General features: G+C 40.3%; 1 protein-coding gene and 1 long non-coding RNA gene across 2 annotated transcripts in view; both read right to left on the bottom strand.

Annotated features, from left to right (window-relative positions):
* Positions 1 to 610: 610 nt before the first annotated feature.
* On the bottom strand, positions 611 to 2,512 carry LOC309717483. The gene is made up of 3 exons (XR_014279697.1): positions 1,941 to 2,512; positions 1,377 to 1,442; positions 611 to 699 (listed from the first exon to the last, which is right to left on the bottom strand). It is a non-coding gene; the product is annotated as an uncharacterized lncRNA (long non-coding RNA).
* Positions 2,513 to 4,530: 2,018 nt separating this feature from the next.
* The window catches only part of LOC309717481 (nectin-2), an 85,462-nt gene continuing 74,800 nt past the window's right edge, over positions 4,531 to 15,192 (bottom strand). The window contains exons 7-10 of the mRNA XM_082552095.1: positions 7,701 to 7,833; positions 7,451 to 7,517; positions 7,243 to 7,314; positions 4,531 to 6,057 (exon numbers count right to left, since the gene is read on the bottom strand). Coding sequence (XP_082408221.1) covers positions 5,839 to 6,057; positions 7,243 to 7,314; positions 7,451 to 7,517; positions 7,701 to 7,833 — 491 coding nt within the window. The 3' untranslated portion in view covers positions 4,531 to 5,838. The remainder of the gene's footprint in view (positions 6,058 to 7,242; positions 7,315 to 7,450; positions 7,518 to 7,700; positions 7,834 to 15,192) is intronic.

Below are 15,192 nucleotides of genomic sequence, written 5' to 3'. Positions count from 1 at the left end.
TTTAACCGTTAGAGATCAGGACTTCCCCAGGAAACACAGTTGCACATATCGCACACAGAGAGGCTATTCACCCAATGTACAATGGGCAATATTGAGGTTACTGCTACTATTTTTCTCTGTACGAGATACACCCCTCCACTCACACATATTCATACAGTGTTTTATTGTTTCTTTCAAGTGTTGCTGACATGTTACTGCCTCGGTGAGCACAGTAAGCTTTTCTAAATACAGATACTTTCATTTGGAAGAACATTGTTTGGTTTTTCTAGGTCTCTAAGCCCGAAGCATGAAATAATTTCCATAATTTTCTATTTTTTTTATTTGTTTTGAAAAATGAAGTGTTTATTGAACCTCCTGGCAGATAAAATAAATAAAAAAGATTAAATATAAATTTGCATATATGGGTTTTAATTTGTATCATATTTACTACATCCAGCATTATTTTTATTATATTATTATACATCCAGCTTTCCTGTTTTCTCCTATCACAATAAAAGCTGAACAGTCCACAAATGAGTTGTGATTCATGTCACTATGTAGACTGGTCCAGGACCAGTGTTACTATATGATATTTATAAATGATGGTAATACACACGTGCATATTGTCTTAATGCACATATCATATATTATTGTAAATATCTGACTAGTTGTTCTTTTTCATGCTTTTTGGACAGCCATGCATGCAGACAGCTCATTTGCCTGTAAAGACAATACAGATGTTGTGATAACATTGTTGCCATTAATTAATTTGTCCACAATAATTGGTTCAAATCTGTGACAATCTTTTGTAGCCTTACAGGAAGATTAAAGCAAAAATAACAGCCTCCAGTTGTTACAATCAGAAGGCTTTTGTTTTTCCTGATACAAAGCATGTGTGGAACAGCAACAACCAGCCAATCAGATAATCTGGTCACTCGACACTGCAGCACCTACAATCTTTGGGGAATTATTTATAGTCTCACTTGACCCTGCATTAAATGTCTTTTAAGGTTAATACATTTTCTTCAAGAACAATCTGTCACTGGTCATTTTTTTTCTTGAACGTTCACAGATTCACATACGTTTTTTTAATAGTAAAGCATGTAACTAAACCATTTCAATAACCCTGTCTGTGGGTTCAAAGGAAGCCCATCTGCGAAACAAAGTTAAAATTTGAACCAATCTGATGTGATCCAGGCCTCCCCCAGCTGCTGTCTGCTGGCCTCATCTGCCCTCCAAATTCAGCTCCCCCGTTAATCCTCCAAAGCTCCTCTTTCTCTTTCACGGCCTGTGCCCCTTATCTACATCACCCTCTCTATCAGTTTCTCCCTCTTTCCACTCCCCTCTTGACTCACATGCCTTCCCTTTTGCGCAGGCGTCTCGACAGTGTCACTGACCACGGGGCCGGTGTTGAATCCTCCCTCGCCCTCTTGCTCTCTCCTCAGACATCGTGTTCTTCTGGCCTGGTGTTTACAGAATTGAGAAGTGAAGGCGTTTAGAATGGGGAAAAATATAAGAGTGAAAGCTGGAGAGAGAAATGGGAACAGATGAGGAATTTTTTTTGGGGGGGGGGGGGGGGGGGGGGGGTTGTAGGCTTCTCAAGATAATTCCTGGAAGTTTTCTTTTGAAAAGACAGGACTTTTCAGGTATAATGTACTTGAAAAACTTGCTCACATGGCCTTTAGTTTTTACTGTTGATAACATATGAGCACAGATCCTGTGCACATGGAGATGGGGAGCTCGTTTCATTTCATTCTCCTGTAGCTGCTTTAAGGTTCAGTTCTAAGTAGCAGGACTAAATCAAATCTCTTTCCTCTTTTATGATCTTTTCCTTTCAGTCTGCTGCTTAAATGCTACTGCTAGCTTTAATCTGCACTCCTAAAATAGATACTCAAGATCCTTCAAGATGTTCTGTGAGTAATCCCTGTCAGGCCTGTACTTATAAATGTGTCTTTACTCACCAACCAAGCTATCAGCATGCAACCAAACATGCTCATCATTGTCATGCACATGATGAGCCCAGGCAGTGTTTGTCCATCGGATGAGGCAGCTGGTGGCTTGCAAAGAGCACTCAGGATCACTGTAGCTGCATGAAGTGAGTTTCTTTCTGAGCCTTTAACATCTTGCCACACATTTGCTTTACTTCGCAGCCAAGGTCACCCGGTAATTCCCTGCTTACCTACTTTACTGGGAGTCAAATTAGTAGTCTCCTCCCCCATCTTCTCTGTCCACCCCGATTCTTTCAATCCCTCTCTTCTGCCTCTATTTTTAACCAGCTTAGCAGCACTGAAGGCATGGAAGGTTTATTCTCTGCCTTCTTCACTCATTACCTAAATGCCAGTTCACGAAGTCTAGTTATGAGAACCCTGCTAGCACACAATAAAATCCCAGGTACCACTTGAGCTTTCACTGCTTCTGCAGAGTGAGCTGACCTTGACGTTAAGTTTTGAATGGCCCTCCAAAAAAGAATATATTATGTCGGGAGTAATCCCATTACACACCGAGTACTTCCTAGAATCACCATGTACCTGTGTGATCAGAATTTCAGGCAGGGAACAGATTGCAGAGTCATGGTGAGTGCTAGTCAGGCCTCACCTTCATCTGCAGCACCTCAGGCTAATCTGCAGCAGACCCGCTCAGTCAGGACACTGCTGCACACCGTGCCAATTAATACAGATAAGCTGCAAGACACAAGTAGTTTATACATATGAGTCAGTGGTGCACGAAAGTGATGCATGTAATCCTTATAGTCAGTTGGAACACATATTTGGCCCCTTTTGGTGTAGTCACAGTGCTGCAAGTGAACCATGCGGATCCAAAAACGATGCTCTTAGGTAACAGTGCACGTAGAGTTTAAATACAGGATTGGAGGGAATACAGCTGGAGATAGAAAGAGATGAGTCAGACAAGAGGGGGGGGGGGGGGGGGGGGGAAGCACAGAGTGTGCCTACCACCGTATCAGGTGAGCTAGAGCTTGCTGCAGTCCTTAAATGGAAATCTGCTGGTATTGCAGCTTCAGTTTGCCCCACACTCCACCCATCATTCACTCGTAAATGCTACAAAGTGACAGTATTCAATCAAAGCTGAAGCACTCCCCAGTACAATATCTGTATTATTTGGATTACACATTAGCAGGTGGGAATCAAGACTCCCTCTGCTGTGCTAAACACTAGTGATGGGTCGTTCGCGAACGAAATGGCTCTTAGAGCCGGTTCTTTGACGTGAACGACGCGAGCCGGCTCCTTATCGCGAGCCGTCACGTGGGTTTTTTTTTTTTTTTTTTCTCTTTCTCTCAGCCTCTCTCTCGCACTTTTTTTCCGCTTCACTCTGCACGCGAGCCTTGTGCTTTACGCTGGGCAGAGGGGGGAGGGGCGGTAGTTACACTCAGTAGCACAGGAACCGAGCCAGAGAGAGAGAAAGAGAGGCAGGGACAACAACATTAGAAAGGTATAGTAATCATCCACAACTATTTTCGGTTGCAGATGATAAAGGATTGAGAAAGTTTATTCATGCAGGTCCATATGACAGAGAATATGCATGTTCTTTTAGTTTTCATATTATAATTTATATTTAATTGTGTTGTGGTTTGCAGTGTTTTGTGTTCTTTTCACTTTAAATTTGTGAAAGGAAAAAGCTGAAAATTTAAATAGTTAAAACTTGAAATGTGAATAGTTGATTTTTGTATTATATGATTTATTTATTACATTTTATGTGGAGTGAATAAATAAAAGTATATTTACGGTGGCCCCTAGAGACAAAGCACATACAAACTTCAAATCACGTACGAACTCTGAAGCATGTACAAACTCCAAAACACGTAAAAACACGTACAAACTCCAAAACACGTAAAAACTCCAAAACACGTAAAAACACGTACAAACTCCGAAGCACGTAAAAACTCAGAAGCACATAAAAACTCAAAACACGTACAAAAGACAACAGAAGTGCTCCAGGATGCTGGGCGCAGTGTTGAGCCTTTGTTATCTTGTGGCTACACAAGCCAGCAAGTACCAACGACCGGATTTGGTGTGTGGTAATAACAGGTAAATGAACTTTTTTTTAAATTATTTGAATATATATATTGAGTGCCTGTGTATAAATACACAAACAATACACACATGCTTTCAATTGTGTAATTTAAGTGATCTAGTAGCTCTGCTTTGGAAGTTCAGTTCATGCTAGAAATGTGTTTTGGAGTTTGTACGTGTTTTGTCTCTAGGGGCCACCGCATATATTTATATATAAACATATATAAATAAAACCACTTGTTTTTACGTTAGTAATTCCTTTTGTGCATAATTTTATATTATTGTTAATAATAAATTAATTAAAGCAACAAAACAACCTGAAGAGCCGGTTCGGAGCCGAAAGAGCCGGCTCTTTTTAGTGAGCCGAACCTAAAGAGCCGGATCTCTAAAAAGAGCCGGAAATCCCATCACTACTAAACACTCAGGGATTTTCAGTCCACACTGCTCCCATCTGGTGAAATGGAGGAATAACAACTGAGGGCAATAGAATGAATTGTTTGCAATGAAGACCAACACCACAAAGTCAAATTTATGTTTTTTAATAAGATCAGAGTTTACCGTTTACTTTATTAAATGGAAAAACAGTCAGAATGACTGAGATAATACAATGCAAAAAGGAGTAAAACAGATTTAAGCCAACTTTATTTCAGAAAGTACTTCAATTTTAACAAAAGTCGGTTAAATAAAATAAACCCCTGGTTGGCACCAACACAAAGAGACATATTCTGACTAAGCACAATTGACCTTTTTAACCCTTGAGCCTGATAATGGACGGCGATATGAGAATACAAACAGGCTCTTTGCAAACCTCTGTTTCAACTTCATAATTTAATCCTCCACTAGAGAGATAAACAATGTAGACTTCATAGACATAATCCAGATTTGCCCTCAACCAAATTCAGCATGCTAGTTTATATTATGATGCTACGACTAATAAAAATAGGTACAAAATGCATTTTTGGTTCTTCATTTTTTAGTAAGAAATATCCCTCATATTGCACTGCCAGTGCTGAGAAAAGCTATGGTTTAAATATTGAGGGATGGATCCACTTTAAAAAAAAAAAAGAAAGAAAAGAAAGGATCACTCTCAGTTTGATTCCAAAGGAGATGAATGACATTACATTTGCAAAAGAAAGGCAAAATCCAGATGCACAAAAAATAAGAAAGAAAAAAGTCGGTAAAAAGAAAATATTTAAATCAAAACATAAAGTGCTGCAGCAGCAGTAAACCCCCACTGACTGCAGTTTAAAACCTAATGTCGTCACGGTCTGCTGGTGTCTTCTAAGCACCACCTGATTAACTGCTGCTAATTGCTTCTCCGCGGGGCGCCTGTTTTATTGAGACTGAAACCAACAACGTGAGACATAAGACTAAACAGAGGTATCGCGTAAAAACCCACATACTGTGCTTCTTTTAACCATGCCGCCTCAGTAAAATATGTATGACAGCAATGCAAACAGATTCAGTATCAACATCTGCTCCTTTCAACAGTGTTCATGAGCTGAATATGAAAAAACAACAACAGCGTTTGCTTTATGTACAGTTTAAGAATAAAAATCTCATTACATTCCTGCAGCTGTGCTCTACAGCTGTGTGCACTGGCGACAGTTTGTGTCTTGCTGGCTCAAGTTGATGGACGTTTGCAACCAGCAACACAAGGCTGGACGTGATTGCGTCACAATAAAGACTACCTGTAACCTGAAAATTCACAATTAAAGCATCAAATGTTCACATTCCCACGTACCTACAGAAATATGAATTCATTCATTCAATCATTCGCATACGCTCATATTTACACACATTAGCAACTTTCTGTGGCTTTTGACAGCCCTCACACAAACATGGCAGACGACACGAAGCTTTCACCACGGCTGATGTTGGGGACGGGGTGGTAGTGCTGGCGGTCAACGTCTACGTGCAGATAAGGAGGAAGGACCTCATTATTCCCTGGATCATCCCAGCCAGAGGGGGCACCAGACACGTAATGCATTCTGTTGTTTAAACCACCGTTGTCATAATCGTCATCCTCATCTTGATAGGCATCCAGGTCCTGCCAACAATAAGGAAAGATAAGCATATCATACAACTACGAATTACGAGAGTTTACCGAGTATGTATTTGTATTAGTGAAATAGGAGGTGGTTTCTATCATCACCTTCTAAAAAAGATGAAACATTAAGTTAGACTCAGATAGCATCATCAATGAGATTTCTTTCAGTTCTTTCAGATAATAAATACTTTCCAGAAAACCAGACTATCACCAGCAACGATAAAAATAACAGGTTTTTATGGCATTGATCAAAACCAGCATAGCAAGTGTTTCACCTCTAGTCTTCTAGTTAATAATAACTGGGGACCAAAAGCTTATCACAAGTATCAGAGGCATATACAGGATTTTAGGGTGGCACAGGAGGAAGCAAAAACAAAGCAGGGGTAGGAAGGGTGGGGTGGGGAGCCCAGGAAGTCAGAATATTTAAACAGAAATAAAATCAGTGAATTAAACAGGCTGCTCATGTGCAGCCCTGTGAACTATTACAGATTAATTATCGGAGCTGCACAACAATCTAAATCTAATCTTGTGCCAGATAACTGTTTTACAAAGGGGAAAATAACCAAAATATATTGGAAATATTGAAAATAAACATACTAATTTTGTGAAAAAACATTTTTCAGAATCATAAAAATGATCATTTTAAAATATCATTATTGATTTATTAATATTTATATCATTTTTGTTATCTGTTGATGATTTTAACCACTTAGCTATAATAATGCAGTTAATCTGCACAATAACATCACTAAGGGGTTTGTACCTTACACTATTTATTTGAAAGTGCAATAATTGCAATAAGTTTTACAAAGAAAAAATACAATTGCTGTTTGATTGTTGTAAAGTACAATGTGCATGCAATGACTGAGTACACTAAATACATTGAACATATTTTTCTTGGGACATCTCAGGCTGTTTATCATCTGCTTTTCAAATGCAGTGGTTTTACTGCAACCGTGTTAAAAAATGTATGCATTCGTTTTACTGCTCCTGAGATCAAACTGGGATTTATGTAGCCAATTATCTAAAATGGTCCTGAACATTTGTTTTGGTTTGTTTTTTTTACCAAACCAAAAACAGATGCTGAAAAAAGAGAGTACTCTGAGGAGATTCTGTTTTGATAGGATCTCGAAAAATATGCATTTAAGTGTCATTTTCACATATGTACTCAGCATGCATCCTTACCGTGACTGGCTCTTGACTCTGGGTGGAGTGGAAGTCGTTTTGGACCACTGGGGCATTGCTTGAGTTCAGCAGCTGTCGACACACAATTAAACAATCATTATACAGCACGAGAACAAAACTGTTAGTTGTGATATGTGCCGAGTGACCTGACAGATGTCAGGATAGTGATACTTTTGTCCTTCCAAGGACTTTTCAATTAGCGACTCACCATGTTAGCAGAGTTGGTGGAATTAAATGTCTTATTTGGGGGAGGGGGCTTGTACTTTGGTGGACGACTGCACAAAAACACACAATTCACACATTTAATGACTCACAAAAGAATGAGACACGCTGCATGGCATTTCATCTAATGGAATCATTTGCAAATAACAAAAAAAAAAAAAAAAAAAGAGCAAACACTCATTGAAATCAGCAACAGTGAACTGAAGTGAAACTCAGTCACTCACAGAGATACTTACTCTCCAAGTACTTTGGCTTTGCGTTTGCGGTACAGGGCAATGACAGTTCCAATGATGGCTATGAGTATAATGACCCCTATGATGGCTCCAATGATGATCCCTGTAGTAGGCCCCCTCTCTGGAAGACGGGTCTCTGGAAAAATATTATTAATATGTCAAATACGATTAGACCAGACTACAGATGGCATGAACGCCCTCTTTCTCTCAATAATGCCGCCTTCTAACAGTTGCACCAGAGATTGAGATTGTTCACCCCCAAATCAAATTTGCACATTTTCCCAGTAGACTATATTCCTATTTATCCATCTAGCATCTTTTTGTTTTTGCTAATTGCCCACTTGTGTGTGCAAAAAAAACCCCAAAAACATTTCTATTCTTAAAGAAATAAAATAAAATAAAATAAAACCACTTTGTTATGGGGTCCACAAATTGCTCCTAGTGAAATTCAGCAGCAGTGTCTCTTTCCAGAAATCAGCAGCATTTACTTAAAGAATCTTTTTGTGGTCTTTTTTATGCACAAACTATTTTCTACCTCTAGTCTACATCCAGTAATCAAAAGAAGTGTGCAGCTAACTAGCATTACAGCCCAGTTGAAGGGGGGCAGACAGCATCAGTGTTTACATCTTGTCACGGTGTGTTGAACACGAACCTCTCCTAATGACTAGATGAGTGCTTTATTCTGCACAGTGATGAGGTTAAGGGGGTTTGATACAATAAAAATAGTTCCTGCGTGAAACTGCAGGTCATGAGTTGTATAGAGAGACACGGCAGCTGAGTTTTTCCAAATTTGAGTACTGCAAGGTGAGTGCTATTTATTTCCATTATATTTAAGAGAAGGCAGACATTTTTATCGCTGATATTTTCCAGACTGTCCAAAATTATATAGATGGGTTTGATATTTGGGCTCACTGCCCCTTTAAATAGCTTGTAAAGAGAACAAAACAGGTAAAGAATTTTACAAGAGAAAAATGAGGAGTAAATCTCTGGCTTTGTGTTAGATTAGCACTCCATGATTTTTGAATGACTATTAAGTCAATGAAAGCAACTTGATAGCTTAACATAGCACAAACACACACACACAAATACACCCCACCACCTCACAAAAAAGTATTGGAATAGTAAAGCCAGTCAAGTTGATCATTCTGGAGCTGAGAAAACCAGTAATTCAAGGAAAAACAACAAGTAATGGCAGAAAAACACTCCACTCAGTCCATAACATTGTTAACGACCTGCAGCGAGCAGGGATGGAAATATCACAATCTGCTGTGTGAAGGAGACTCTGAGAACAGCAGTGCAAAACACTCATCAAGATTAAAGAAAGTGGAAACTGGAATTTGTAAAGAAGGTACAGAGATGAGTTACAATAATTCTGCAACAAAGCTTCTATGGACCGATGAGACGGAGATTAACCTCTACCAAAGCGATGGAAAGGTCAAAGGGATCTGCTCATACATACAAGCTCATCTGAGAAGCATGGTGGAAGTTGAACCATGGCTTGGGCTCGCTTCGATTATGGCCGTTCACCCACCATGTTGAGCTTTACCATTTCTTTATTTGTTTTCCGTTTAGAAGTGGTTAATGTTCCTAGATTATTTTAATCGTACTTTGTGCTGTTCTTACAGTTAATACCGAGTTTATGTTCCTCTATGCTTCCTCACTGCGACCCGTATATTTATATATAGTCCCTATTTACTTATTTCCCCATTTTATTTTGGTAGCCTTGTAGTTGTATTTTCCCCAGTAAATTTCCGCTGTATGTGATGTGATGGTTACTTTACCTCGTGTGTGTTTATAACCTATTCCTCTCTGTAGCCTTTTGTCTCGTCACCTGTTTCTTTTGCCTTTTTTTCTGTGGTCCTTGGTTTCCAATAGTTCCCTGTAGCCTAGCATTATGATTTCTGTAGTTTCCTTAGTTTCCAGTGTTTCCTGTTGATTCAGATTGCCTTCAATAAAGAGTTGGTTTCATAAAATCCCTGCATACCCACGAGTCTCCATCTGGGATCTTTTTCCACCACCATTAAATGCAACAGCCTCCGGAAGAGGCTCAATCATTTGTATTGATGATGGTAGCAGCAGAATAAATGTAAAAGTTTACATTTGTCATTTTGTCTGTCAGTTTACAGAGAAATGCATCCAAATGAATCAGAAACTTTATTTTGCAGCAAGACAGTGATCCAAAACATGCTGCCGCCTCAACTCAAAACTTCATTAGGGTTAACAAATTAAAGGTTTAAGACAAGACCAGTCAATCACCAGATCTTAAAACCAACCGAATACATATTTCACCCCCTGAAGGGAACTACTGCACTACTGAAAGATCCCCTTGAAAGGCATAATCAGTGTCTGTGGGTCGTAGGCTTGATGGACAGATTAATTGGTCTTGCTCTTGTCATACTTTTGGAGGGTGCTATGGCTACACTCTCATAGAAAACAAACAAACAAACAAATCAACCAACCAATCAGCACCTGTGGCTCTCATATTTTATTTTGAGATTGCTATTACTACAACTACAACAACAACAACAACAACAACAAAAATTATGACCCACAGTTAATTTTCAATTTTCAAAATGTTATGAAATATCAAAACAATTGTCTCAGCACAACATGCGTTTATGCTAAAGTAACAAAGCACATGAGCAGCCATAGAAATCATGATAGGATAAAGATCTAAACCTACCCAAACCTCAGTCACCATAAAACTATTATTTAAGCTTCTAGACTAGAAGCTGCCTACTGCAGGAGCATGCATACAAATATGGAAAAATGGAGGTTAAGGGGTGTTTTAGATTAAAATGAAAGAGAACAAGTTGTTCAAACTGAAAAAAGAAAAAACAACAATTGTCATTATACTTGTGTTGTTCTGTTTCTGGGATGGTAACCTCCTGGTGTTCTCACTTGCTGTCTGGCAGCTGCTCAGAGCCAATAAATAGATGTGAGAAGAAGGCATTGGCTACGAAGCAGCTAAGAGCGGCGGGAATAGTAAAGTCAGTGACCCTGTAATTTATTCAAGGCTGAAAACAAGCGTCAAAGACTCAACATTGATTAGATGAAGCGTTTTTAAAACCTCTATAGCAGCTTGATTGTTATAATATGCATGTACACTGATGGGTTAATCTGGGTGTTGGATATATGTGTGAGTGTTGTATGATGTGTGTTTGTGGGATGGGAGTAGGGCCAGGGGGTTGTTGAGCTGCGTGCGGATGCATCATCATATCACGCTAATTTGTATCTAGTACCTTGGACATGATTTGTATTTCAGATTTAGCATCGTGTCTACCTGCCTGGAGACTTGGAGACTTGCAGATGGAAATTAGCTGGTAGCTAAATCCGGCACAATGTATCCCTTCTCCTCTGAGATTAATGTTTTTGTTCATGGTCCCTGACAAATAAATAAACTTTTTTTAAAAAAGGCCAGAAATATTTTTGTGCAACGATCTGTGCGCTCCCCCCACTCTAATATTTCTCCTCCTATTTGTTTTCAACGAGTCCCACCTCTCAGTTTGGGAACAACTGACTTAACAACATTACCATTAATTAGAACTCGTGTACTACAAGGCTGTAAGTAAGATAAATGAAGTTGTTTCACATTGTCAACCCGATCACTAAGAGTGGCTTTATAATTAAAAAAAAAAAAAAAAAAAAAGAGACGGAGAGACTAATCAGTGAAGAAGAGTTTAGAGATGCGTGTGTGTCTGTGTCTAGATGTAACACTGTAAAGTACAGACGGGGTCTTGATTAGAGTGTCGAGTCACATGGCTGATTAAGTCGAACCAGCGGAGTCGTGCAGAGGTTCCTCTAATGAACCATGACCACGCTGAGCATGAACCACGAAGTGCGCACACGCAGCGCGTGTTTACTGAAGGTGCAGCCCAGCTCATTATCCCTCGCATTCCCAGGGGATTATGCTAATGAGGAGGTGGTAAAGGGCAAAGAGGATCTGAAGCTCATTTGATGAGAACAAACTCTAGTCTTAATAATTGGAAGGGTCATGATTGAACGTTGTTAGCCCTCTAATTACGATTCACTTCTAACAATAGTCTACTTTGAATACCTCGTCAAATAATTCCTCATTCTTTCACGCGTACAAATGTGACCTGATAATCATGTCTCGTCCTGTTATTCATTACACAGCTGAGCTTATCATCTGAAAAATCACTGACCCCACACGTTCTTTGGGTTTCCTCCCTCTTAATACTCTTTAATTGTGGTGAACATTTAATAGGCTGTCATTTATTAAAAGAAATAAATCAGCGCGCCATCGACACAGTTTGCAGTCCTGCTTTTGGCGCGTCTTTCTCTTTTAAACGGATAGCATAGTTTACAGTGTCAAATTAAATATGAGCGCTGGACCTGCAGTATCCAAAGCACAGCAATCAGTAAGTGCAGCAAGCCCTTTAAAGATGAAACAAACGGGTTCTAACGAAATAATAAATACAATCAGTTAATTATGTTGTTTGGATTTATTCTGCTGGGTACAAAGTTTTCTATTGTTTGTAATTACTTCTGGAGCAAAGACTCCTACTCCTCACATCTTGGGAGCAAAACGAACATGTGGTGGCCTCAATGCATCTAAAGTAGTTGTTCTCCTTCTGGAGGGGACAAAATTCCACGGTGCTCACACATGAAGAGGGAAACGTGTTTCATTCCCTACAAGCATTAAGAAGTCTATTCATCCCTGTACCTTAAAATGCACTGAAAAGAAATATTTCAATTTTTGTATTTATTACTCAAATTCACACACACAAAAAAAGGGTTCTTCTGTAATACAGAGAAAAGAACAATGAGCTACTATGCTGGAGAGACAATTTAGGACAGGCTGCGGGAAATTAAACCTAATTATTCATGGAATTCTCGGAATCTTAAAAGTGTCCCAAGCTTGTAAAACATACTTTTGCTTTAGCTCAGCCATATAACAGATTTTATACCAGTAAAATTAACAATGCTAAATAATTACTTCAATTTTTTTTTTCATTTTATGAGGGCTGAACAAAGGAGAAAGGGAACATTGTACTGTGACACTTTCAAAGTCAGTGGGAATATTTCTCATTTAATGGGAAAGGAGAAATGATTTGCGCAGAACAATAAAAAGACGAGGGAGCCTTGATGAAATCTCAGACAACACAGATGGGGACTGGATGTGGCATACTGGCAGGCATTCAGGTCTTACCGGGGTTCAGCTGCTGCAGCTGACATCTTTGCAGGAAACATCTCAGCTAATTGCATAAAAATCACCTCGACGCAGTGCATTCAGACTGCCACATGGTGGTGCTGTGTCTCTGTAACACCAAAGCACAGACTCTCATCTAATCATTTAAAACCTGAAACCTGCCTCGTCTTCCCAGTATTTTGTGTTAGTCCTTCCTCATTCCACTGCCGTATCTGGTTTTCTTTGTCACACCTCCCTCCACATTTTTGGTTGCTGGGATATTTTTTTCCTCCGCTCCTTCAAACCTCTATAGAACCGCCTCTTTCTGCTTTGCCTTGCATTATCTCACAGGCGTCATTATCCCACCAATGCCATTTTTACTCAGCAGGTTTCAGGTAGGAGCCTGTTCCTTCCTTTCAGATAACCTTAGATGGAGGCGAAAAAGCTGCAGGAAAAGGCCAATTGTAAGGATTGAGGTGCAGTGTTTGTGTGTGAATGAGTTGACTTGAGAGCGTGCCCTCTGTGTTGGCCCTGGACACCATCCATGTCTTGCGCTAATGAAATATTGCAGACAGAGACAGCGAGAACGCCAGAGAGAGTGTGTGTGTGCACATATACACCGTACTTCTGCTGGCCCTGTTTAAATCTGTGCAGTTCTTCGCCAAGGACATCCAACCAGACAAGCTATTACCCACACAAATAGGGCGCACGCCCATGCACACAAAACTCTACCGACACAAGGCATTGTTTTAAGAAACAGTTGACATCCTGTGTTGCATTCTTGTCACTCAGGATGATGTATTTACACTGAGACGCTGGTCTGCCATTTGCCCTTTGGCCCCCCTCGCTTTTCTTTCCAAACAAACATCACACACGTACACAGAAACACATCAACATACATATTTTAAAATAAAATTAGACACAAAAACCCAGCGCGCACAAAATATGATCAAATTAATTTGAGTGGAGAGGAGCCCCGAGGTAGAGAAGAGCTCATCCAACAAACCATGTGGTGTTTTTTTGTTGTTTGTTTTGTTGAGCGAGATGCAAACTCAGTTAAAGGTCAGCTCCATTCCTGTGAGCGGATCAATTCAGGGACCATCCAGTCGTATAGACATCTATCCCTTTCCTATATGTGAGCCCTCCATTGCTCACAGATGCCTGCCTGGCCAGCCACTCAACCATAGACCACCACTCTCCCACTGGGCACACGGGAGGAGGGGGAGGAGTAGGAGTGACGGAAGAGGAGATGTGGCTGGATGGTTCGCTGGAGCTGCCTGAAATTACTGCAGACCTACTTCAGCAAGTTGAAAATACCACCAGAATCTCTTGAGCTTTAGGATGCATGGATGAGTCCCAGCTGCAGCTCTGCAGCTAGTGGCTAGATTAGATTTTTTTTCCAGCTCCACCTTTGTTCTTTTCGCATTTCCATTTTAAAATGCTTTGGAGTGTGTGCGACAAAAAATTCGGGAGGCAGATGAGCTCTCCTTAAAAACTTAGTCCAAGTGAGTCACTGTCTGGAAAGCTGAAATGTGGAGCGAGTCGTCAGCAAAAGAGGATTCAGTGAGAGATGAGTCAAGGAGAGATGGCGGAGTCCAAAAAGTGGAGTATGGGAGAATGACAGTGAGAAGGTGAGGAGAGGGGAATAAAAAGGAAAAGAGAAAGAGGGAGCAGGAAGAGCCAAGTGAGATGAGGGCTGTGATTAAGAGGCTGGCTTCAGATAAGTACAGAGGGATTTCCCGACTGCTGCCTGCAACTGGCTGATCACACACAGAGGGGATAAAGGGGAGAGCAGGAAGACAAAGATCTCACATCCCTCTCTTTTCCACTCAATCCCTTGTTCTCTTCCTGTGTGTTTACGCCTCTCCCTGAAGGGATTAAGGTTAACATGCTGGCCTATCCTCCACTTCCCCACACAGGCTGGGCTTTTGTTGCATTTATCTGTGCCTCCTCTCCTTCCATCCATCCTTCACTCCCATCATCCCCCCTTTCCTGTCATCCTGCTCCATTGGCGGCGCAATTTGGGATTCGCTCGTCTGGCCCTGTATTACGACAGCACAAATCTGCAGCGTCTCCCTCTGCATCTCTTATCTCCTGTGCCTAACGAGTAGAGATAAGCCTGTTTTTATTACCCTCCCTGACCTGTTCAGAGAATCGGTGCAACACAGGCACACCAAACACACACCTACACAAGTTTTACTTCACTGAGTGCCTGCTAACCAACCTTGAAATCCTTCATATCCACTGAAGAAAAGATTTAGATAAAAATACAGTTGGTTTTGGCTTAACAGATGTGTCACTAGAAAAACAATCCTAGTGTAGCTAATGATCAGATTCATTCCT

Source organism: Aulonocara stuartgranti, assembly GCF_965226115.1.
Source record: "Aulonocara stuartgranti genome assembly, chromosome: 11".
Lineage (NCBI taxonomy): Eukaryota > Metazoa > Chordata > Actinopteri > Cichliformes > Cichlidae > Aulonocara > Aulonocara stuartgranti.
The sequence above is the reverse complement of the archived record's forward strand: the minus strand, read 5'-3'. Positions and strand labels throughout refer to the sequence as shown.